Genomic DNA, 26,150 nt, shown 5'->3' with positions numbered 1-26,150 from the left:
GTCCGGGAAGATCCCACATGCCGCGGAGCGGCTGGGCCCGTGAGCCATGGCCGCTGAGCCTGCGCGTCCGGAGCCTGTGCTCCGCAACGGGAGAGGCCACAACAGTGAGAGGCCCGCGTACCGCAAAAAAAAAAAAAAACATTATAAAGATAAAGGAAAAGGTAAGCTACAAATCGGGAGAAAAATTTGCAAGTCATATATCTGATAAAGTACTTCTACGCAGAATATATAAAGAACTCAAAAAACTCAATTTGTTAAGAAGACAACCCATTTAGAAAATGGGAAAAGACTTGAATAGACATTACACTAAAGAAGACATATCAATGTCTATAAACACATGAAAAGATGATCAACATTATTTGTCATTAGGGAAATTAAGATGATGGTGAAATTCTAGTACAGGCCAACTAGATATAATTAAAAAAGACTAATAATTCCAAGTGTTGATGAGAATGTGGAGAAACTGGAACTCTCATACAATAATAGTAAACTGGTACAGGCACTTTTGAAACTTTGTAAAACACCCACTTATCTTAGGAACCAGCCATTCCACTCAGAGGAATTTAACAAACAGAAATGAAAACATGTCCAATTTGCACCTGAATATATGTAGCAACATTATTCATCAAAGTCTCAAACTAGGATTTGACAAACAAAATTCATTATATACATCCAATGGATCATTCAGGAATAGAATTGAAGAGAAGAGAATATTTCCCAATTCATTCTATGAGACCATTTAGCTTTAAAAAATACAATACTATCTATAATACAATTTTTAAAATGTGAAATACTTATGGGAAAAAAATAACAAAAAAATACAGAAGACATTCTGAAAACTATACCACTGAGAAATCTGTAAAGACTTTAATAAATGGAGAGATGTAGCTTGTTAGAAAAAGAATCATTTTCTGAAATAAACCAGACCAGTCTCCACAATTAGTCTATAGAGTCATAAAATCCCACTCATAATCCCAGGAAAGTTTTTCTGTAGCGACTTGACAGCCTGATCCTTAAATTCAGATAGCAACGCAAAAGGTCTACAATAGCCAAAACAACTGTGGAAAAGAACAAAGTTGGTGGGTTGACACTACCTGATTTCAAGAATTTATATCAAGCTACAGTAATCAAGACAGGGTGGTATTCATGTCAACATAAACAAATGAATGGGACAGAATAGAGTCCAGAATAAGATTAAGACCCACATATATATGCATATAGCCAACTGACATTTCACAAAGGTGCAAAGGCAATACAGTGGAGAAAAGAAAGCCTTTTCAACAAATGTTGCTGGAACAAGTAGATATGAATATCAAAAGAAAAAACAATTAAAAAAAGAACTTGGATCCACACATTGCACCATATACATAACTCAAGATGGATAATAAACCTAAATGAAACACCTAAAATAAAAAATCTGAACTTCTAGAAGAAAAAATTGGCAAAAATCCTCTAATCTTGTAGTTAGGCAAAGATTCTTAGGTACAACACCAAAAGGATTATTTGTTTTAAAAAAAGTTCATACACTGGACTTCATAAAAACAAAATCCTTCTGCTCTTCAAAACATATTGTTAAGAGAATGTTGAAAGGCAAGTCAAAGACTGGGAGAGGGCTTCCCTGGTGGCGCAGTGGTTGAGAGTCCGCCTGCCGATGCAGGGGACATGGGTTCGTGCCCCAGTCCGGGAAGATCCCACATGCCGCGGAGCGGCTGGGCCCGTGAGCCATGGCCGCTGAGCCTGCGCGTCCGGAGCCTGTGCTCCGCAACGGGAGAGGCCACAACAGTGAGAGGCCCGCGTACCGCAAAAAAAAAAAAAAAAAAAAAAAAAAGACTGGGAGAAAATCTTTGTAAAGCATGTAACTGGTAAAGGAAGGATTTGTAGCTAGAACATATAACGAATTCTCAAAAATCAACAAGAAAACACAACAGAAAACTGCAAAAGACTTGAACAGATACTTCACCAAGGAAGATATATGGATGGCAGCTAAGCACGTGAAAAGATGCTCAATATCATTAACCATCATTAGGTAAATACAAATTAAAACCGCAAGATACTGCTCCACACCTATTAGAATGCCTACAATTAAAAAGAAAGACGAGGGCTTCCCTGGTGGTGCAGTGGTTAAGAATCCGCCTGCCAATGCAGGGAACATGGGTTTGAGCCCTGGTCCAGGAAGATCCCACATGCCGCAGAGCAACTAAGCCCATGTGCCACAACTGCTGAGCCCGCATGCCACAACTACTGAAGCCCGCGCGCCTAGAGCCCGTGCTCCGCAACAAGAGAAGCCACCGCAATGAGAAGCCCACGCACCGCAGTGAAGAGTGGCCCCCACTCACCGCAACTAGAGAAAGCCCGTGAGTAGCAATGAAGACCCAACATAGCCATAAATAAATAAATAAATAAATTAATTAATTAATTAAAAAAAGAAAGACGATACAAAATGTGGAGCCACCCAACTGCCATCCATCTGCTTCTCCTAGATATAAAGTACAACCACTTTGGGGAACAGTTTAGCAGTTTCTTTAAAAGTTAAACATACACCTACCACATGATTTAGCCATTAAAATACTCGTGATTTACACAGGAGAAAGAAAAACACATGTAACTATAGACTTGAACATGAGTGTTCACAGACGCTTTATTCGTAAGAGCTAAAAACTGGAAACACAACTACCCACCAACAGGTGAATTAGAGACTTTCCTGGTGGTCCAGTGGTTGAGATTCTGCACTCCCATTGCAGGGGGCCTGGGTTTGATCCCTGGTTGGGGAACTAGATCCCACATGGCGCAACTAAATACCCCGTATGCTGCAACGAAGATCCCGCATACGGCAACAAAGATCCCGTGTGCCACAACTAAGACCCGGCACAGCCTAATAAATAAATAAATATATTTTTTTAAAAGGTGAATTAATAAACTCTATAGAATGAACTAATGTTCCTACAATGGAATACAAAGCAATAAAAAGAAACTATAGATACACACAAGGATGAATCTCAAAATATTAATGTTGAGTGAAACAAGTCAGAATAAAAATGAGTGTACACTGTATGACTCCATTCACATAAAACTTTTCAAAACTATAAACTAACCTATAGTAATGAAAAACAGATTTGTGGTTGCTTGGGGAGGTGTGGGGAATATAAGAAGGATGGATTAAAAAGGGACACAAAGAAACTTCTTAGGTGATGGGTATGTTCACTATCTTCATTGTGGTGACAGTTTCATGAGTATGTATGTCAAACTTGCTAATGTGTATGATTTAAATATGTGCAGCTTATTGTCTATCAATTTTGCCTCAATAAATCACTTGGGGGAAAAAAAGGAAAACTTACTGATACTTATAACATAGATAGACCTCAAATATATTATGTTAGATGAAAAAAAGACAGCCCCAGAAGACTACATATTTTATGATTCTGTTTCTATGAAATGTCCAGAAATTGCAAATCAATAGAGGCAGGAAGATGATCAGTGGTTGTGTGTGGCTCCGGGTAGGGGTGGAAACTGAGTGCACAGAGGATCAAGACAACTTTCTGGGTGATGGAAATGTTTTAAAGGTGGATTGTGCTGACGGTTGCACTACCCTAGAAACTCAGTTAAAATTACTGAAATGTATACTTATACTTGGTGAATTTTATAGTAAATAAAACTACAACAAAAAAGACTTCCTTTTTGGGACCTCCCTGGTGGCGCAGTGATGGGGGGGTCCACCTGCCAATGCAGGGGACACGGGTTCGAGCCCTGGTCCGGGAAGATCCCACATGTCGAGGAGCAACTAAGCCCGCAAGCCACAACTACTGAGCCCGCGAGCCACAACTACTGAAGCCTGCGCGCCTAGAGCCCGTGCTCTGCAACAGGAGAAGCCACCGCAATGAGAAGCCGGCGCACCACAACGAAGAGTGGCCCCCACTCGTCACAACTAGAGAAAGCCCACGCGCAGCAACGAAGACCCAACACAGCCAAAAATAAATAAATTTTAAAAAAAGACTTCCTTTTCTACAGTACGAAAAAACAAAACAAAAAATCCCACCAACTGAAATTGCAAAAAAAAGGTCAAGGAAAAGAGTTTACCAAGAAATAAAGGTAGCCAGAAACCTCTGGGACAAAACAAAAAAGGTACCATAAAATTTTAAGTGGAGTGGTAGAATCAGAAAGTAATCAGAAAGTCAAAATGGGTTACTGAAATTATAATTGAATATTTTTAAATACTGTATGTCAATACTACTTACATTAATGAATACATTTGATTCCAGACACCATGCCACTGGTTCACCAACCTGTGTTGATACTATTGAAACAATTTTTATTTTTTAAAATTAATTAATTAATTTATTTTTGGCTGTATTGGGTTTTCGTTGTGGCGCGCGCTTTCTCTAGTTGCAGCGAGCGGGGTGTGGTTCGAAGCCTTCTCACTGCAATGGTTCTCTTGCTGCAGAGCACGGGCTCTAGGCACCAGGGCTTCAGCAGTAGTGGCACGCGGGCTCAGTAGTTGCAGCTCTCTGGCTCTAGAGCACAGGCTCAGTAGTTGTGGCGCAGGGGGTTAGTTGCTCCGCGGAATGTGGGATCTTCCCAGACCAGGGCTTGAACCCATGTTCCCTGCGTTGGCAGGTGGATTCTTAACCACTGCACCACCAAGGAAGCCCCTGAAACTATTTTTAAAAAGTATAAATATCTCAAATGCAAATATGTTGAGATCGGAGAAATTAAGTGATACAATCAACTGTCCTTATGTTTATACAGATTATCCCAAATGTAAAAAAAATCCTAGCATTAAAAAAAAAGTTCTCACTGCGGAACAGAATATAGGGTAAAGGAAATGCTTTTACTTGAGTAAGAATGGCCCTAAACGGAAATATCCAAAAGAAGTATAGTAAACTTGGAGACAAGAAGAACGAAAACTACATTAAATTTCATTAAAAATAGTAAACTTAGCACTAGATCACTCCGAACCACATTGAATTTTGTGAGGACAGCGAGAAGAGTGGTGATGTGGGGAGACAAAGTTGTTAGTAAGGTCCGTGAGGACAGTCTAGGAGTGAACTGTACTTGGATTGACTGGGGAAATGCAGCCTTCAAGTCGGTTTCTGGCTTTCAAGGTTTGACCCTGAACCTCCTCAAATACTGAGAGCCCCCACCAGGCGTCTCTATGACTGAGTGCCATATTAAATGCCAGTCTAAACTCCAAACATTCCCAAGAAACCAACAGGGACATCTCCCTAACCCGGCCTCTCTAACACTGAGTCCCAGGTTAAATCGCGAACCCGGACGAGACACCGCGTTCACCGATACAAACTTTCCACCACAGCTCTCAACCCGAGTCCCACAAGCAGAGTGATCCAAGTGGACTCCAAACTCTGACAGAGTCGGACTTTCGGTTGATCATTTCTTCAGACTCTTAATCACTGACTGCCAAAAGCCCCATCACTAACGTCCAGACGTCTCTGGGAATGATTCTAAATAAAATCCCAATTAAAGTCCTTCACACGCGCTCACGTTTCACAGACCCAAGAGGCCGTGAATCCAAGCCCACAACCCGACTCACCTGATCCCAAACCCCTCCAGACACCACTGGCAGCGATAAAAGGCTGAGCCCACCTGCTATTCGGATGCCCTCCTGAGCGGTCCCTAGGGACGCAGACCGGCTGGGACCAGGCAATCTGGCAAGGACCTTCGAGCGCTGCCGGATTTCCGAATTCCGACCGCGCGCTCCGCTCTATGACGTAACATGGCCCCGCCCACCTCGGCGTTTCCGACGGGCGGGGGCCATAACGGCTGTAGGAAGACATCGAAATCATTCCTGGCCTTAATGCTTTTATCAATACCTGCCGGTTGCGAGGGATGGTCAACAATGCTGTGCTAACTGCGTAAGATTTCAGAGACCGATGCCTATCCAAGGCCAACATGGCGCGTTCAGCCGGCTGAGGAACAAAGAAACATGGCGGCGCCCTTCGTGCACTTTAGAGCTGATTCGTTACTCTGCAGCGCCATGGGCGCGGCCATCTTAGAAGAAGGCAGGTGTCCCTATGGCCGAAAAGGGCTTAGACCCCCGGCTGCTTAGGAAGATTAAAAAAGGTAGAAGCCGAGACATCGCTGGAGAGGCGGGGGCCACGGAATTGACAAAAGCAGTGGTCACTTAATATCTTAGGTTTGTGGAGGGAGCGGTTGTGTGTGGAGTGGGTAAGGCTTTGTATAGGCGTAGCCAATAAGGCAGAGTTCGATAAAAATGCTAATACCTGCGTGGGATCGATACATAGCAACCTCTAGTGAGTAAAGGGATGAAGTGAAGGTGCAAATGAGTGACTACATGTTTCCTTCCAAAAATAAATGGTGACAGTGGGACATTTGAGAATATAGAATTATGAGATAATGCAATTATCATACTTGGCATAGCTCACAAATTAAAAAAAGAGCACACTTTAAAATGTTTTTATGCAGGTGTGGGAGGTTTAATTGTAGAGGATTTAAGTTAAAGAGGACTTTTAGAAGGCAACCTGGATCCAATTTAAATTTTTCTCTTTAACCCAGCAATTATATTCCAACAATTTATTTGGTGAAAGTTTTCTTAATATTAACCACAGAGGCTTTTGTAATAAAAAAGAAAAACCTAAATGTACAATGATAGATGAATACTTTGGTAAATTATGGAACATCCATTCAACATAACAGTATATAACAATGAAAGATTGTCAGTATAAATAAGGAAAGGTAAATACTCTTAAGAGGATAAAACTCATCTGCAGGATAGTACATATATTATGATCCTTTTATGGGAACAAACCATAAGTGTTTGTCTTTTTGAAAATTGCGATTAGTTAAATAAAATATTTAGCTTGGATTACTTTAGGGTTTTTGCTTATGGGTAGAGCATATCAGAAGTTTTCACATTCCCAATTTTTGCAATTCTCCATTGTTAATATATCTTTGTATAATAATTATGTATTACTTTAGTATTATAAAAATGTCGATTTTAGAAAAGTTTTAGAAGAATACTGAATGATGTAGATGCTCATAATATAGTAAATATAAAGAGACTAGTCTCATTTTTCTTTTGTAAAAATATACTTACATGCATTTGAAATTTGGAGAATATATTGTTAACAGTGTTTGGCTCTTAGGTACAATATGGGTGATTTAAAATTTCTTTATTGTTTATATATGTTTTCTAATTTCTATACATGAAGAATTGTTTTCATAATTTCTTAATAATATTACATTCCCTTCAGGGATTAAATTTTAGCCGCATTCACCTGAGATGTCAAGCTCTGAAAGTAGAGTTACACATGTGGTCCAGAGAACTCAGGGCAGCCTGGGCAGCCCATTCTGGGATCCTGACTGATCAGTTTCAGGAATGAGCTGCTGTGACCTTGCCATGGCAACAATGTGTAGGTTCACAGAAGGACAAGATACTAGCATCTGAGGGCCTGGTTGCTGGGGCCCTCATGTCTAATTCTTTGCTGTAGAATATCTGCCCAGAATCCATCCTGTGACAGTGTGGGGTGGGGGTGGGAGCACTAATCCAGAAATTAGGGCAGAGATGTTCAAATTTAAATATAGATCAAGTAAATAAATAAATATAGATCAGAAAGCTCATTTTATAAACCCAGAGCCCTGGGTCCCAGTCCCACAGGTTCTGGCTTAGGTCGTGGTGAGGCAGGAAGCCCAGAGAAAACACTTGGAAACAGATCTGGAGTGTTCTTGGCTCATAAATATTATGCTGGCTGGCTCCCTTCAGTACACTTAGGTATTGTTTCAAATTGCATTTGTGCAGAATAGCCTTCCTTGGAAACCCTTTCTAAAATAGCTCCTCCAGGGCTTCCCTGGTGGCGCAGTGGTTGGGAGTCCGCCTGCCGATGCAGGGGACACGGGTTCGTGTCCCGGTCCGGGAAGATCCCATATGCCGCGGAGCGGCTGGGCCCGTGAGCCATGGCCGCTGAGCCTGCGCGTCCGGAGCCTCTGCTCCACAACGGGAGAGGCCACAGCAGTGAGAGGCCCGCGTACCGCAAAATAAATAAAATAAAATAGCTCCTCCATTACAGCCTGTATACTAGGCTTAATATTTCTCCACAGCATTTAACAGAACTGAAATTCTGATGTGTATTTATTTTACTCAGTCACCTTCACTAGACTATATGTTCCATGAAGGCCATGGCTTTGCCTGTTTTGTTCACTGATGTGTCTCCAGTGACAAAAACAGTGCCTGGCACAGTCTAGATACTCAAAAAATATTTTTAAAGGAATGAATTACTCAACATAGAATTGGTATAGTATTCAACATAGATTGAATACTGCCACAGTACTGTCTGGCAGATGTCCTTTTTCTCCCCCCTCCCCAAAAGCAGGAATCACCATTTGTAAACTGAACTAAATATCCTTATTATATCAAAGAAATAACTCTGGATAGAGACAAGAAGAGCCCTACTGCTAGGAAAACTAAGAATTTGTTGCCAGTAGACCTTCTCAAAAAAAATTGATAAAGGAGACTCTGACAAAAAAGAAATAACAGAAGGAAACATATGAAACACATGTGACATCAGGAATGAAGAAAAAGGAATGGCAAGGGTGAATATATCATCAAATATAATAGGCTATTCTCCTTTTGAGTTTTAAAAATTATGTTGGATTGTTGAAAGCAAACATGACAAGTTTACCTGATATGGTTCTCAATTTGTATATAAGTGTCGAATATCATTTGCTCTTAGGGAATTGTAAAGTAAGGGCATCATTATATACTATCACACCCCTGATAGGATGGCTGGAATCAAATATGACAGTGCCAAGTGCTAGAAAAGACATGAAACAGCCGGAGCATTCATACACTGCTAGTGGGAATGTAAATTAGTACAGCCACTCTGGAAAAGTTGGCAGTTTCTTACAAAGTTAAACACAAGCGTAACATATACATATGACTCCTGGGTATTTATCCCAAAGAAACAAATTCTTACGTTCACATAAAATTGGGTACACAGATGTTCATAGATTTTTATTCAAAACAGTGAAACACTGGAAACAACCCAGACATCCGTCAACAGTGAACACATAAAAAAACCCATGGTACATCCATACAAAAGATTACTAGTCAGTAACCAAAAGTAAAACTATTTATACACCCAACAAATTGGATGGATCTTAAGGGCAATTTGCTGAGGGAAATAAAGTCTATCTCAAAGGATACACACTGTATGATTCCATTTTAATAGCATTCTTAAAATAACAAAGTTGGAGTGATGGAGTGTGATCAGTGGTCACCATGGGTCAGGGTTGGGGGAAGAGTGTAGCAGGAGGATGTGTTGGCACAATGCTGCATCCCGATTGTGGTGGGGTTTACAGAAACCTATATATGAGATAAAATTTCTTAGAACTTTATATATCAAAAAACAAAACAAAACAAAACTCATACAAATTAGTGCATGCAAAAACTATTGAAATCCAAATAAGGTCTAATAGTTTACTTAACAGTATTGTACCAATGTCATTTTATTGGTTTTGATGATGTATTATGGTTATGTAAGATAATATCACTGAAGAAGCTGAGTAAGGGTATTCGGGAACTTTGTATATTTTGTAATTTCTTGTAAGTCTAAAACTATTTCAAAACAAATTTTAGAAAAATCATTTTTAAGGTGTTTTTGTAAACTACTTAATGCTACTTATAAACTTAGATAAATACATCCAAACACGTTGAATTACATATATGAATATATTCCTTTTCCTTTTGAAATACACAGACTGAAAGATGAATTTAGAGTCTAACAAATGCAAGAGCGAAACATATAATGATATGAGGTGGGCACAGAACACTCCTGCATTGAATATAACATTAAAATTTAATGTATATAACATTAAAATCCTAAACACAAGGTGGGCTTGTGTTCAGAAGAGCCCACTTTAAAATTATGGAATCATTGATAATATGGTTCAAGGTATTGTGTCCCAAAATGGACATCAGGTGTACAATAAGTTTAGATTTCTGAGAGAAAACTCAAGTATATGTCATTTTCATGAGGCTTCTTTCCTTCAGTATTCTCTGATATTTTGCTAAAGTTACTCCACATTTAGTGGGTTCATAAACTAGTCTATTTCTGTATGAATTCATGAGAAGCAATGAGGCAGAATGTATCACCGAAATCCTGCCATATTCATTGTCATCTGAAAATTTTTCTCCAGCATGCATATCAGGCAACTATTGAGGTTTTATTTCTACTATCATCATATTGCTACTATGAATGAGCTCACTGGTGATCTGTTATGATCACTGATGAGATAGGGTTTTTATTCCCACAGAAGGCTTTCTTAGGCTCTCCATTCATAAGATTTATCTTAATATATACTTTTCAGACATATAATTACCTAGAAATGTTTCCTGAAGCCTCTTCTGCATCCTGTGTATCAGAGCTTTTTCCTACATGTTAATTTAGACATATAGTGTGAGGTAACTTAACACTGAAGGCACTAGCACATTCTCTGCATTCATTAAATTTCACTCCTATGCAAATTCCATAGTTTCCCAAGGGTGAAATCTAGCAACAGGCTAGTCTACACTGATGATAGTCAAGTAGAGCACACTGATGTTTAATGAGTTCACTGAACTATCATGGTTTGTACCCTGAACAAGTTCACTTGTATATAATGAGTTCAGAGTCACTGCAAAGGATTATGTACCTTGACCTATACGTTTCTCATGTGTATTAACAAGGCTTGACAAATGAGAGAAAGGTTACCCCCAATTGCTGAATCCACAGAGTCTCTGTCTTTTGTACAACGGGTGCTGAATTTGTGTTGAAGGCTTTCTCACATTAATTGCATACGTACAGTTTGTCTCCTGTGTAAATTTTCTGGTGGGTAATGAGACCAATACCAATTATGAATAGGATTTTCCACAGTCAGTACATATAAAGGTAGATTATCCTGTGTGAAACCTTCTGATGTTGGACAAGGCATATTTTCTTCCTGTAGGTGTGACTATATTCATTGCTTTGTTAAGGTTTGTTTCCATTATGAGTTCTCAGATGTACAAAGAGATTCCTCTTTGAGGAGAAGCCTTTTCCACATTCACTGCATACAAAAGGTTTCTCTCCTGTATGAGTTCGCTGATGAACGACTAAACGGCTTTTCACAGTGAAGCCTCTGCCACATTCATTGCAGGCATAAGGTTTCTCTCCAGTATGAATTCGCTGATGTAAAATGAGCTCTGTTTCCATGACAAAACCTTTTCCACATTCACTGCATATATAGGACTTCTCTCCAATATGAATTTGCTGGTGTACGATGAGATAGCGTTTCATCGTGAAGCCTTTTCCGCACTCATTGCATGTAAAGGGTTTCTCTCCAGTATGAGTTCGCTGATGTACCACAAGATTGCTCTTAAAGGCAAACCCTTTTCCACATTTATTGCATATATAGGGCTTCTCTCCAGTGTGAGTTCGCTGATGTAACATCAGTCCGCTATTCACGATGAAGCCTTTCCCACATTCGCTGCATCTATAAGGTTTCTCACCCGTATGCGTTCGCTGATGCACAACAAGCCGACTCTTCAACGGGAAGCCTTTCCCACATTCCCTGCAGATGTAGGGTTTCTCTCCAGTGTGAGTTCGTTGATGTATGATGAGCATGCTCTTCACGGTGAAGCCTTTTCCACATTCACCACATAAGTAGGATTTCTCTACTGTGTGATTTCTCTGATGTACAATCAGATTATTCTTCCTGGGAAAGCCTTTTCCACATTCATTGCATACATATGGCTTCTCTCCTGTATGAGTTCGCTGATGTTCAATCAGACGACTCTTCATGGTGAAACCTTTCCCACATTCATTGCATATGTAGGGTTTCTCTCCTGTATGGTTTCGTTGGTGTATGATGACGTAGTGCTTTGTGGTAAAGCCTTTCCCACATTCACTGCAGATGTAGGGTTTCTCTCCTGTATGAGTTCGCTGGTGTATAGTAAGCATGCTCTTCCCAGTGAAGCCTTTTCCGCATTCACTACATACGTAGCATTTCTCTCCAGTATGATTTCGCTGATGTACAATGAGATTACGCTTCCCTGGGAAGCCTTTTCCACAGTCACTGCATATGTAAGGTTTCTCTCCAGTGTGAGTTCGCTGGTGTTCGATCAGACGGCTCTTCATGGTGAAGACTTTTCCACAATCACTGCATATAAAGGATTTCTCTCTCTTGTGAATTCTCTGATGTTCATTGAGCCTGGACTTTCGGGAGAATACTTTTGCACACATACTGCATCCATAAGGTTTCTCTCCTGTATGAACTCTCTGATGGTCAGTGAGCTGAGACTTCTTAAAAAAGGCTTTCCCACATTCACTGCATATGTGGGCTTTCTCTGCATTGTGAGTTCCTTGGTGCTTAATGACTTGGGACTTACTACTGATGGATTTTGCACTTACAGGGCATTGAACTGGAGAATGAAATTCTTCATGCTTACATTGCAGAAATGATTTCCCATCTCCATTACATTTAGTAGAGTTCTTAATTTTATAGCTTTGGCCCTGGCTGACTAAACTTAAATGTGATTTCAAAGTTTTCATATAGAACTCAAACATATCATGATTTTGCCTGAAAGAGAAATGACTTTTGCTTTGAGGAACAGGATTTCCAAATGCATTATGTTCCTGGTATTGTTCTATACCTTTCAGCATTCTTTCATTTTCCCATTCACCCTGCAGATGATTACCAACGTTGCCAGTTTCTAGGAAAGAAGAGAACAATGAGCCCTTTTTATTATTGTTTGGAATAAGATTGTTTTAAAAATTCCTTGGTTTTTTTAAAAAATGGCACTTTAGTGGCAACCCTATGATAACAGTATAAAGGAAACACCATGTATAAATGTTCCTTATTTCTTACACATGGTAAAAACACAATAATATAAACAAACCAAAAGGAAAAAAACAGTTAATGTACCAATAAGGTTAGGCAGTTAACAATCTATGTAGACTTGGCTGCTCTCTAAATAGGAAATTGCAAAACATGCAGAGGTAGTAAAATACATGCAAGTCTTTTTTTTTTTTTTTTTTTTTTTGTCCTCACTGTGCGGCTTGCAGGATCTTGGCTCCCTGAGTAGGGATCGAACCCAGGCCCACAGCAGTGAAAGCACGGAGTCTTAACCACTGGACCACCAGGGAACTGCCAAGCAAGTCATTGTTAGCAGCAAAGGAGAAGGTATGGAGGAACAGAACTTGAAAAAACACAAGACCACAGAGGTGGAAGAGATAACTGATCCAAAATGATGAGGGTTGCATTTGTTCACTCCAAAACTATTTATTGAATGGCTCCCGGTGCAAGGCACTGTGTTGGCGTTTGGGATATATAAAATATGCCTTACTTACTTTCACTTCTCATAATTCCTGTTAGAGAAACCCAAATGAAAAAGAAGGAAAGAAAAAAACTAGGGAGTTGGAGATTGCTAAATGTGGTTTGAAGGAGCAATGGAGATGGTGGCAAGCGGAGGAAATGAGGATATGTTGAATACTTGCATAAAGAAAAGGCAAGGTTGGGGCTTCCCTGGCGGTCCAGTGGTTAAGACTCCAGACTTCCAGTGTTTCCACTGCAGGGGGTGTGTATTCTATCCCTTGTCGGGGAACTAAGATCCTGCATGCCACAGAGCCATAAAATTTTTTTTAATGTTAAAAAAAAAAAAAAAAGAAAAAGCAAGGTTAACTGATGGGGTCAGTGCAGAGAGTGGTCTTTTAAAGTGAGGAACCCAGGATTACTCTGCTAACTGTATGGCCTGAGCCAATGGCTTGGTAAAAGCATCTCCAATTGTGATGAGGAAGAAGATTACTGAAATCCACATGTAGGAAAAAAAAGTGTGCATTGTGGAACCTAAACTTTGAGATGATATTAGATGTGTAGTACAGAAATCAAGAATCCAAGTGGAGGTATAAGTGGAGGAAACAATGTGGAAATAATATGTGCATACTATTCAAGAAAAGAGGACTGGATGTGTTGGGAGGACATGTAGAATGAAAGATGATGACGGTACAGAACCAACGTCTTAGACATTCCAACACTCAGGAGTTTGGGGATTTTTTAAGCCCACTTAGAGGATCCAAATTCTGACTAGAAGTCAGGGAAATATGCATACTGAGGTGTATACAATAAACGTATTTGTAACCTGGCAAGTAACTGTAAAGGACTGTAAACTGAGATAATCTCTTGTGTTGTAATCCTGTTCCTAAATTTGCTTCTGTAGACCACCATCAAACTAACTTTCCAAAAACATCAAACATATTAGTGGATAACTCATATAATCAAAACTCTAACCTTTAGTCTATCTGTGTCACGTTATCCTATGTTCCATTCATAGTGAAACAGGGCAACAATGACTGTTAGGAAATTTTGCAACTGGCCGTGTACCATGTAGTCATCTTCGGAAGCTAATGGAATATGGAAACTGTCGCCTTCTTCAATCACTTTCTGCATTCAGTAGAGAGGTCGTATCCAAATTTTTCCCATGTCAACGTCCCTAATAAACTCTTCCCTTGCCACCAGCAGCATCTACTTCAGTAAGTCTACATTTGCATCTAGGTTGGCAACAGGTTGTACTAAAGGACAAACTTCCTCCTTTAAGACCAGGTTGTGTCAGCTTTACCTTCAGGTTTTTTTTTTTTTTTTAAGAACATCTGACTGTTCCTTATTATTGCTATCCTACGGCCACCCAGGTAAAAGGTAAGACAGCCTAAAGCTATAAAAATACAAAACCTACCAACCCTCCACTATGCTACCTCAATTACTCACATAGCAAATCCAAACAGTCATCCTGGCAAGAAAAGTGTACATCACCGTGAATATTCCATGGATTCATGTTTCCACTCCACTCCTCCTCCTGAAGAGACCTTCTAACACTGGCTTTCATTTGCTTGACTTCAGGCTTCTCTTTTGATAGTCAATCCCATGGGCTTGCACATTTCTTATTTCATGCCTTCATTCCTAACTCATGGCATCATCTTCCTAATTCAAAATGTAGATACACCTTGTACATATCATGCTGTCATTCCCACTCTGACTGTATTACTATAAGCTCTATTTCCTCTGTTTTTCTAAAGGAATCCCTTTATTGTTCATTTGTACAGTTACCTTCAGTGAAGACTGAACCTCACCCAAAGAGAGGTCTGGCCCTTGCCCTTGGCTATTGGGAGGTGATCTCTAGGCCCCTGGAATGTCCTGCCTGATAGGAGTGTCTTTGTTTGCCTGGTGGCTTTGGCCACCAGACAGTCTAACAATGTGATTTATGACATGGGCTTTGGGCCACACCATATCAGTTACAACCTTTGGAGGAAATGGAGACTATAGGTATTAGCCTGACTTCTGGAGGGGTGAAAGACATGTGGGAAATATGTGATTGAATCCCAATGAAAACTCTGGATACCAAAGGCTGAGCCTTTGGTTGGCAATACTCTGTGTATTATCACACATCATGGCTGGGAGGATATAATGCCGACCATGAGTCTGGAAGCACCACATTTGGAGCCTTCCAAGAAGGGTCCAAATTAATTTTAAAAAGCCAAAAAGTGCATACCACCCAAATGTCCATCAATAGATAAATGAGTAAATAAAATGTGGTATATCCATACAATGGAATATTATTTGGCAATAAAAAGGAATGAATTACAGATACATGTTAGAACTTCTGTGGAAGAATTTCAAAAACATTATGATAAATAAAAGAAGTCTTTCACAATAGACCACATAGTTTATGATTCTATTTATATTAAATATCCAGAACAGGCAAATCTACAGAGATAGAAAGTAGATTAGTGCTCGCCTAGGGCTGAAAGGCTTAGGAGGAAATTTTTATAAAGTGATGAAAATCTTCCAAAGTTGCTGTTGGTAATGGTTACATAACTCTCTTAATATACTACAAAACAATGAATTGTATGCTTTAAGTTGGCAAATTGTAGCATATGTGAATTATCTCAGTAAAGCTGTTAAAAAAAACAAGAATGGGAAAAACAAATGATTTAGGGAAATGAATACAATGCTAACACCTAAGATGAGCCAAAGGAAAATCAGAAATAGCAAATGTATGAAGGAAGTAAACTGAAGGAGACATAAGCTGCGACTTAGGCAGAACTGATGTAGATGTAAAACAGTCTTTTCTAGTTAAAACAGTCAATAGCAGAGACCTCTAAGATGAGAACTCCATAGGCAGAGAATAACATTCAAGATAATACCAGCATGGACAGGGTAAGATGTGCAATATTAAAAGAGTATCTAACATTAAAATAGGATGGTGGAAAGGGTTTTTTTGTGGAGAGAAGATGATTCCTATTCCTCATGCAGGAACTCAGAAATCTTAGGCCAGTAAAAGATCTAGAACATCTAGAACTCAAAGTATAGACAATATAGACAATAGTAAGGGAGACAGCAATTTGGAGTCTCAGCCAGAAAACAGATAGAGCTTAATTCATGAGACTGAAGGAAAATTTTGAGAAAATGGAAAGCAATACCTTTGAAGAACCTCAGAATGGTGGTGGGGGGCAGTGTGGTGGAGAAACTAAGGAGCTGGCTTGATGCACAGTCATAGACTAGGTTACTGTGAGGGCGCAAAATACAAGGTGCAGTTGGATGTCAGGAAGCAAAGTCTGTCTTTCTCAGTGGGGCAGGAGAGTGCAGTAGTCAGAAAACAGTGATGAATTCAAAGATCTCTCCTTGGAGCGAGGCCTGGAATTTCATAGCCAGGGAGGTGGAAGGGATTTGTGACAAGGTTCAAAGGAGAGGGTTACAGAATCCAAGGAAGAAGAAAATGAGGCAAACAAACAAAAATCAAGATGTAAAATAAAATCAGCAAGGAACAGATCTCAGAAGAGAAAAAAGGGGTATATTTACCTCTCAAGACCTAAAAGTTCTTTTATGGGGAAAGAGATACACGGAGGCACGGTATCCTCAGACGCCCTCCCAGCCTTCTCGCACTGACTGACTATGATGTCTGCAGTTACCCAGCTGACCCTCACTCACCTGGACAGGTTTGACTGTGGATTTCATCTTCTATTGTCCACGGTTCTTCCCCTCGTTCCAACTTGGACAGTGCATCTGGTTTGCTGACCCGATACCCTGTTCATGGGAAACGATAGAAGACCTCAGTCCACTGAACAGGGATGGGGTCTGTGGGGACGGGAGAATGTTACATTTGAGGGACCGGTTTTCACATCTGCCAAGCGGAGACTTTTCACGCAGGAGAGACTCATGGGATACTGTGATATAATAATATATATTTGGTCTCCGCCCCCAGTTCCTGGCACAGAGCTTCTAAAGCCCTTGTGGGGACTTCCCTGGTGGTCCAGTGGTTAAGACTCTGTGCTTCCACTGCAGGGGGCATGGGTTCGATCCCTGGTCAGGGAACTAAGATGGCACGTGGCACAACCAAAAAATAAAAATAGGGACTTCCCTGGTGGCACAGTGGTTAAGAATCCACCTGCCAATGCAGGGGACACGGGTTTGAGCCCTGGTCCTGGAATATCCCACATACTGTGGAGCAACTAAGCCCATGTGCCACAACTACTGAGCCTGCGCTCTAGAGCCCACAAGCTACAATCACTGAGCCCGCAAGCCACAACTACTGAAGCCCATGTGCCCTAGAGCCCACGTGCAGCAACTACTAAGCCTGTGTGCCTAGAGCCCGTGCTCCAAAACAAAAGAAGCCACCGCAATGAGAAGCCCATGCACCGCAACGAAGAGTAGCCCCCGCTTGCCGCAACTAGAGAAAAGCCCGCATGCAGCAACAAAGACCCAACGCAAACAAAAATAAATAAAACTTTAAATAAATAATTAATTAATTAAAATAAAGCCAACAAAAATAAATAAAATTTTAAAATAAATAAATAATAAAAATAAAATAAAGCCCTTGTTATTTCCTATGTGACGGGCTGGCAGGAACCTCTTCTGTTACAGCATTTGGTTTAAGTTCCAGTTCCTGACACAAGAACTTCTAGCGCCCTTGGTGTCCAGAGTGATGGGTGTCTTCTGTGTGCTAATGAGAAGACTGGTGGCTGGGGGTCCCTAGAGAGCTTCAGGGTGGAGGCTGGCTGCCAGAACGACCAAGCCATGGGTAGAAGGTTGGAAATTTCAGCTCTAACTCCCTAACCCCTCCATGGGGAGGGAAGGGGCTGGAGATTGAGTTAATCACCCATGGCAAAAGACTTAAGAAATCACCCTTACACAATGAAATTGCCACAAAAACTCCTAAAAAACCAGGTTGGGGGAGCTTCCGGGTTGGTGATCACATCAAGGTGACACACTTGGAGCGGGCATGGAAGGCCCACACTCCTTCCCCCATACCTCACCCTGGGCATCTCTTCCATTTGGCTATTATCCTTTATAATAAACTGGTAATGGTAAGTAAAGTGCTTTCCTGAGTTCTGTGAGCCGTTCTAGCAAATTACCAAACGTGAGGGATGGGGAATGGGAATGCCCAATTTAAGGTCAAGTCGGACAGAAGTGTGGGTACCCTGGGTACCCAATACGTTCGACTGGCGTCTGAAGTGAGGGCAGTCCTGCGGGACTGAGTCCGTAAGCCTGTGGGATCTGATGCTGACTCTGGGTGGTTAGTGTCAGAAAAGGACTGAGTTTCGGGACACCCAGTCCATACCTGGAGAGTAGGAGAATTGGTTTTGGGGATAGAAGAAAACCCACACATCTGGTGTCAGCTGTGTTGGTAGTAAAAACAACTCATGGCACATTGTATACACCCTTTTATCAGGAGCCAGAGGAGGCACTGAGAATCTGCCATTAGGGCACTGCAGTGACTTGGAAGTGTAAGCAGCTGAGGAAGGAAAGGCCACTGATTGGAGACCCTCTGAGGGACCCAGGGGAGCCGTCCTCACCCACGGACAGCAGGTTGCTATAGTTCTGCAGCATCACGTCCCGGTACTCTGAGGGACCCAGGGGAGCCGTCCTCACCCACGGACAGCAGGTTGCTATAGTTCTCCAGCATCACGTCCCGGTACAGGTCCTTCTGAAGAGGGGCCAGGAGCTGCCACTCCTCCCACGTGAAGTCCACGGCCACATCCTTGAATGACATGGTTTCCTGTAATAACAGAGTCCTGTTTAATGCGAGTGTTTCTCTTTGACTGACTCATAAGGAATATAAAGGAAGCTGTCCTGCTCATATTTCTATGATTTTGACACCAATTCCTATGTGTACGTTTTTTTAAACACATCACCAAGCAATTCTCTGACGCCAGCTGTGTGTCCTACAATTCAGTTCTGACATGATCGACCTGAAGAGAGCATCACATGCCACAGGGTAAGAGCCCAGTCCCATGAGACCCCACCTCCACCCCACTCCAGATGCCAAATGCAAGTCCAGGTTGTCACCTGTGCTCCTGACTAACCAGCTATAGATTGGAGGTTCCAGTGACCCCCTCCTTGGTTTTGATTAATTTGCTGGAGCAGCCCAGGGAGCTCGGGAAAAGTTTACTTACTGTTCACCAGTTTATTATAAAAGCATATGATAAAGGATACAGATTTCATCCAGATGCAAGAGCTGCACAAGGCAAGGTATGTGGAAAGGAGCTTGGAGCTTCCGTGCCCTCTCCTTGGTGCCCCTCCAGCACCTCCATGTGTTCACCAGCCCAGAAGCTCTCTAAACCCCATACCTTTGGGATTTTTATGGAGGCTTCATCATGTAGGCGTGATTGATCACTAACTGTATTTCTAGCCCCTCCCTCTTCTGTGGATAATGGGGAATGGGATGGAAGGTTCCAAGCTTCTGATCATGGCTTGGTCTTTCTGGTAACCAGGTCCCATTCTGGACCCCTTCAAGTGTTGCCTCATTAGAAAGAAAGGCACTCCTATCACCCAGGAAATTCCAAGGGATTTAGGAACTCTGTATCAGAAACCAGGATCAAAGACCAAATTTTACAACAAAATATGCTCTTAGTATTCTTTTTAAAAAATTTTTTATTGAAATATAGTTGATTTACAATGTTGTGTTAATTTCTGCTGTACAGCAAAGTGATTCAGTTATATATATATTCTTTCGCATATTCTTTTCCATTATGGTTTATCACAGGATACTGAATATAAGTTCCCTGTGCTACACAGTAGGACCTGGTTGTTTATCTATTCTAAATAGAATAGTTTGCATCGGCTAATCCCACACTCCTATTCCATCCCTCCATTACCTCCAGTCCCCCTTGGAAACCATAAGTCTGTTCTCTATGTCTGTGATTCTGTTTCTGTTTTGTAGAGAAGTTCACTTGTGTCATATTTTAGATTCCACATATAAGTGATGTTGTATGGGAGCTCGTAGTACTCTTATTATTTAGGAAATTACAAGGATTTTAGGGGCTCTGTGCTAGGAATTGGGGTCAAAGACCAGAAGATTCTCAGAGTACCCCTATTTATAAGGAGCTCTATGTCAGGAACTAGGGGCAGAGACCAATGTGTATATTTCTTATTGTGGCAAGCATTGCCCTCTGAGGAATGCGCCATTAAGACCCTCCTAAGCCTCAGGGCCCGATTGTACTCACCTTGGTACGCATCCTGGACTTTATGGTATGCTGTGGCGAGCATTGCCCTCTGAGGAATGCGCCATTAAGACCCTCATAAACCTCAGGGCCCGATTGTACTCTCCTTGGTATGCATCCTGGACTTTGTGGTATGAACGTAAAAAAGGAGATGGCCTTTGGCCAGATCGCTCCAGGGACCTGCTCAGTTACTGAGAGTCCCTGGTTGTTCCCTAAAGCTAGGAAAAGCAACCCTGGAGGGGAAGTTGGTGCCTTTGTGGAACAAGCAATAAACCCGCTCCGCGCGCTCCGGCTCCCCAGAGCCAGTCCGCGCCTGCGAGCAGCAGGATGTTCTTTCGAGGCGCCGCGCCCCGGGCGCTGAGACCGAGCCCGCGAGGCAGTGGCATTCCTTTCTTTTAGGGCACAATGACTGTGCAAAGTCCCTGCAGATATGGTGGCGACTAAGCCGAGATAAAAGACCAGTTCTACAGAACAATGTTTATACAAAGTCCCTGCTTTAGGGGTATATATATGACTATGCTTTGTTATTAAACTTGCCTTGCAACCATCAGTTGTTTGTGCCCTTCTGATCCCATACCTTGGTGCTCTCAGTTCCCTACCCCCTCTCGTCGATTGTTGCTGCGCTTTGAGGACCCGCTGCGGCTGGCAGCATCTTATTATTTCACAAAAGGCTAACATCATATTAGATACACTGAAAATACAACGAGTGACCTGGAATATGCATTTAAAAAAATAACTAAAGATGAAGCAGACACAGAAAAAGATAGAAAATATAAAGGAGAGTTTACTAAATATGGAGAATACAGTGAGGTCTAACATAGGTCTCTACGTAGTTTTTGAAAGAGATTATAGAGAAAAAGAGAAGCGATATGAAGATCTCAGGAATTAAGAAAATTTTAGAACTGATTAAACATCCTGTAACTCAGACTTAGCCAGCCAGCAAAGCCAAGCAGGAAATCTGCTTCTAGATGATTGAGACTGAAACTATAGAACATCACTTGCAAAAGTCAGATTCGGAAACCAACCAGAAAGAAAAGACTCGGGCTTCCCTGGTGGTGCAGTGGTTAAGAATCCGCCTACCAATGCAGGGGACACGGGTTCAAACCGTGGTCCAGGAAGATCCCACATGCAATGGAGCAACTAAGCCCCCCGTGTGCCACAACTACTGAGCCTGAGCTCTAGAGCCCTCAAGCCACAACTACTGAGCCCACGTGCTACAACTACTGAAGCCTGCATGCCTAGAGCCCGTGCTCCGCAACAAGAGAAGCCACTGCAATGAGAAGCCCGCGCGCTGCAATGAAGAGTAGCCCCTACTCGCCGCAACTAGAGAAAGCCCGCGCGCAGCAACAAAGACCCGATGCAGCCAAAAATAAATAAAATAAATTTTTTAAAAAAAAGAAAGAAAAAAGAAAAGACTCATTACCATCAAAAGAAAGCCAAAATTGATGAAATGAAAACAACAGAAGCCAGAAAAATGTTGTGATGAATATATATTTGGTCTTTGCCCCTGGTTTCTGGAACACAGTTCCAAAAAACCGTGGGCTCTCTAGGGTGATCAGAGTATCTTTTGTGTGCTCATGAGATGACTGGTACCTGGTCCCCAGAAAGACCCCCAGCCTCCAGGGAGGGAACTGGCATTGGGGGTTGAGTTCAGTCCCCAATAGCCAGTGATTTAATCAATTTGTGCCTACATCAGAAAACCACCATAAAACCCCCTAAAACATCAGGTTCAGAGAGCTTCCGGGTTGGTGAACACATAGAGGTGCTGGCGGGGTGGTGCTCCCAGGGAGGAACTTCCGCACCCCTTCCCCCATACCTCGCGCTATGCATCTCTTCCATCTGGCTATTCCTGAGTTGTAGCCTTTAGAATAAACCAGTGAATGTACGTAAAGAGATTTCCTGAGTTCTGTGAGTCATTCTAGTGAATTACCAAACCTGAGCAGGGGGTTGTGGGTACCCCCGGATTTAGAGCTCATCATCAGAAGCTTAGGTAACAGCCTGGGACTCTTGACAGGCACCTAAAGTGGGGGAAGTCTTGTGGGACTGAGCTGTTACCTTGTGGGATCTGACGCTAACTCCAGGTAGTTAGCGGCAGGATTGAGTTGAATTGTAGGACACCCAGTTGGTGTCTGGAGAGTCACAGAATTAGGAGGTGTGAGGAAAATACCCATACATTTGGTGTTAGAAGTGCTCTGGATAACAACAGTTCAGCAGTGTGGAATGTCTTCAATGTCCTGATCCTGTGGTCATGCAGCCTAAGCCCAAATGCCACCAGGGAATGAAATGAGACCTGCTTGTCAACCGAGCTGCCAGATGAGGGGAAATCTGATGGGATAATCTATCCCTGTGTTCTTGCAGAGATTACGTCATAGAGAAGAGAGTTACCTGGTTGAGCAAATTCTTTTCTTTTTCTTTTTTAAAAGAGGTGGAAAATTCTTAACACTGCTGATCTTACCACCTTCTGAATTTTTTCATGTGAGATGTAGATCCATTTGGAAAAACGAAAACTTAGGTTCCTACCTAATTTCACACTCAAAAATAGTTTTCTCCTGTTTAGAGTCCTAGCCATGAAACAAAAGAATCTGTGAAAGGAATAGAGACAAATATGAATTATGTTCATGTCACAAACCAAAAACCATAAAAGAAAATAAATAGCAAACTTTATAAGAGGAAAAATTAAAATGTCTGCATTGAAAAAGTTACTGTGGATAAAGCTGAAAGAAAAGTGACAAGCTGGAAAAATATTTTTTATAAACAAAAGAAAGAATCAATATGTAGTGGATAGGCATGACTCCTATTAATCAGTAAGAAAAAAAATCATTTTGTTAATGTAAAAATGATAAGGACAGGCATATCACAAGAGAAAAAGAATCCAACTGGCCAATAAATATACAAGATGGATTTCAACCTCACCTATGATGAGGTAAATGCAAAATAAGGTAAAAGAATAAACATTGGACCATTCAGATTGATGAAATTATACAATTTGATAATGTCCTATTATTAAGTACTGGCAAAGATTTAAGGCATGGATGATCTCACACATCTCTTACTATGTAGCAGTCATGAAATGGAGCAGGACCCTATGGGGCCTCCCCAGGACAGATAGACACACACACACACACCACACACCACCATGTCCTCAGCCTGCCTTTTGGCTGCAGAAAAACTTTAAAGAATAAATTTAATCAGAGAAGTGAGAAAATGCAGACACAAAGGAAAACAGTCCAACAAGACCAAATAATAATAGTTTAGTCATTAAACAAAGTCAAGGACCTTCAGTTTCTCTCCCAGGGCTATAGATAATATTCTGAGCCATATCCTTTGAGCTGTTTTGGAGATACTGAAACCCTCACCAGTTGGAAGAAGTGAACTACATGATGACCAGACTGTAGCCATGACATAAGCTGCCAAAATTCCAAGAACTGGCTTCAAGGAAATGGGAACAAACCAACTGTGGAACTAAAGATTAACTGTACTCAACACAATCAAGATGACGCTGATCAGACCATGGCATGACCGATTTCAAGATGACTGCCAGAGCTGACTATGCTGTTTCTACAATGTAGCCCCCTCCCTCCGTCTATACAGCCCTGAAACTCCCCTTTAAAAGCTCTGGCCCACTGACTGGTAGTGGGGAGTTGGCCTCTGGACACGAGTCCACCCTCTTCCCCCAGTTGCCAGCCTCTGGAATAAAACAAACTTTCCTTTCCACCAACCTTGCCTCTCGAGTTATTGGCTTTCAAGCAGCGAGCAGCCAGACCTGACTTTTGGTAACAGACACTCATCTAAATGCTTTATATAGTTTGACTCATTTCTTTGAGTACAATTATAGATGAATGGAGTTTTATACAGCTAATATTCACAAAACAATTGTAGTCATTATTCTATTAGATGCTTAAATTATACTATCTAGGCCAAAGGGATGTTCTTTAGAGTATAATTCCACTGATGCACAAAACATAACAGATGTATTTATGTACACAGATATGTACATGAACCCACATGCATTTATAAATAGGCACACATCTACAGGTGCACACAAAGAGTAACAGTTACACGTTATGTTCCAACACTAGTCATTTACTAGGAATCATATAAACACTATGTTCTTGATCCTACTTTGCCATGGCAATGGAGTTTATCTTCAAAGTTTATTTCTCTCTAGATACTGAACTGATTTTTTTTTTTACAGGCCTCTACAAATCCATTAAGGAATAAAGGAGAGAAAAAAACAAGACATGAGTCACCTGGGCCTGGATCATTTTCTTCTGTTCTCTGAAAATAGCTGGCAACGCAGAGGCTCTGTCTTTGTCTCTTCTGGATATACCAAAATTTCTAGTTAGATATACCAGTCGCCAAAGTATCCCCAGAAATAACAATATCTAGGTCCTGGAAACTCCTCTTCCTTCATTCATATCTTGTCTCTTGTTAGCACCTGTGGGTTGAAAAGCAAAATTACTTCCGGAATTGTATTCCTTCTTCCTGTGCACTCACCTTAACACGTGGTCCCCAGTATTTCTGCCTCTTCATCTGATTCCCCAGAGAATTTCACACCTTGGGCCAATGAAACCTAACTCCCTGAATATATGGAAGTAGCATGAATTTGAAAGGGAAAGTGGCAAAGGAGAATCAGCACAGTACTATATTTCAGTGGCAGGTAATTTTCAGACAATTATAGAAATGAGGCCATCTGGGCAGTGAGAAACTGTAAGTTCTTCCTTTAAACTTTGATGCTCTCAAGCCTCTTTAAAAGTCTTCATATCCCCTGTTTACATACACATTTTAATATGAGGGACAATGAACACATCAAAAAAAGAAGAGAGAGAAAAGGAATATGAGCCATAAATACAAATTTAAAAAACAATTCAAAAATATAAATACTGGGAAAGGAGCAGCCTTTAAATATCCACCTATAGAACCTGAAATGAAATATGCAGTCAACCTGCAGAAGGAATGATAAAAACAAAACTTAAATTAAAAGATTACTAAGTTGAAAGATGCTGAATTGTTCTTCCCCCAAACTTTCATTTCTTTGGGTTCAAAAGGAAGGGGTGCTGTAGGGAGCCAAAAGGGATTAGAAAATTTGTGGTGGGGCAGGGACTTGGACCTGAAGCTTTCAGGGAATGTTAACTAACGTTTACCAAGTCTGTCCCAGCAGCCAAAGTCTGGGCTCAACACACGCACCTACCAGGGCTCCTGAGCCTCCGAGCCTTCTGCTGTCACATCCCTGCACGAAAGACAGTGACCATTACCCCACCGGATTAATAGCAAAGCAGGTCAGATACACACGTACACTGACCTCCCTTAACGGTTCCTCGACCTTTGAGCTCAAAATTATCCGAGAACCCGAACAAGTCTCCGCATTCATTGACGAACCCCACGCCACCAGTTGTCAATCACCCCCGAAGACCTTAAACCCTGACCTCAGGCCTCTCGGTAGTTGATCTGTTCACACCTTTAATCGCTGACCACCAGAGCCTCCCATGATTGACCCCAAAGACACCACGATCACAGACATTGTACTGACTCCTCCATGCTCCCTTCAAAAACAAAACCAAACCACCATCCGCCCTTGCGCTACCTTCCCAGACTCAAAGGAGCCACAGCCCACCTAAAGGCCGACAGACCGCCCCCATCCCCGCCTTTTCTACAGCCAGACCCACATAC

At 41.5% G+C, this 26,150-nt stretch overlaps 2 protein-coding genes across 5 annotated transcripts in view; both read right to left on the bottom strand.

Moving 5' to 3' along the window:
* ZNF614 (zinc finger protein 614) overlaps positions 1-5,674 on the bottom strand; it is a 17,870-nt gene extending 12,196 nt beyond the window's left edge. The window contains exon 1 of the mRNA XM_028477765.2: positions 5,546-5,674. The gene's annotated coding sequence lies outside the window, so the exon portion shown is untranslated. The remainder of the gene's footprint in view (positions 1-5,545) is intronic.
* A 5,086-nt stretch (positions 5,675-10,760) lies between these two features.
* The window catches only part of LOC102988601 (zinc finger protein 432), a 28,998-nt gene continuing 13,608 nt past the window's right edge, over positions 10,761-26,150 (bottom strand). For 2 of the 4 annotated variants that reach the window (XM_028477755.2, XM_055079154.1), the window contains exons 4-7: positions 24,731-24,918; positions 18,910-19,036; positions 16,969-17,064; positions 10,761-12,700 (exon numbers count right to left, since the gene is read on the bottom strand). In XM_028477755.2, coding sequence (XP_028333556.1) covers positions 10,980-12,700; positions 16,969-17,064; positions 18,910-19,036; positions 24,731-24,745 — 1,959 coding nt within the window. In that variant the 5' untranslated portion in view covers positions 24,746-24,918 and the 3' untranslated portion in view covers positions 10,761-10,979. Of the gene's footprint in view, positions 12,701-16,968; positions 17,065-18,833; positions 18,875-18,909; positions 19,037-24,730; positions 24,919-25,667; positions 26,132-26,150 lie in introns of those variants that run through there. The other 2 variants (XM_028477756.2, XM_028477759.2) reach the window with 2 other exon arrangements.

Source organism: Physeter macrocephalus, chromosome 17 (assembly GCF_002837175.3).
Source record: "Physeter macrocephalus isolate SW-GA chromosome 17, ASM283717v5, whole genome shotgun sequence".
Lineage (NCBI taxonomy): Eukaryota > Metazoa > Chordata > Mammalia > Artiodactyla > Physeteridae > Physeter > Physeter macrocephalus.
The sequence above is the reverse complement of the archived record's forward strand: the minus strand, read 5'-3'. Positions and strand labels throughout refer to the sequence as shown.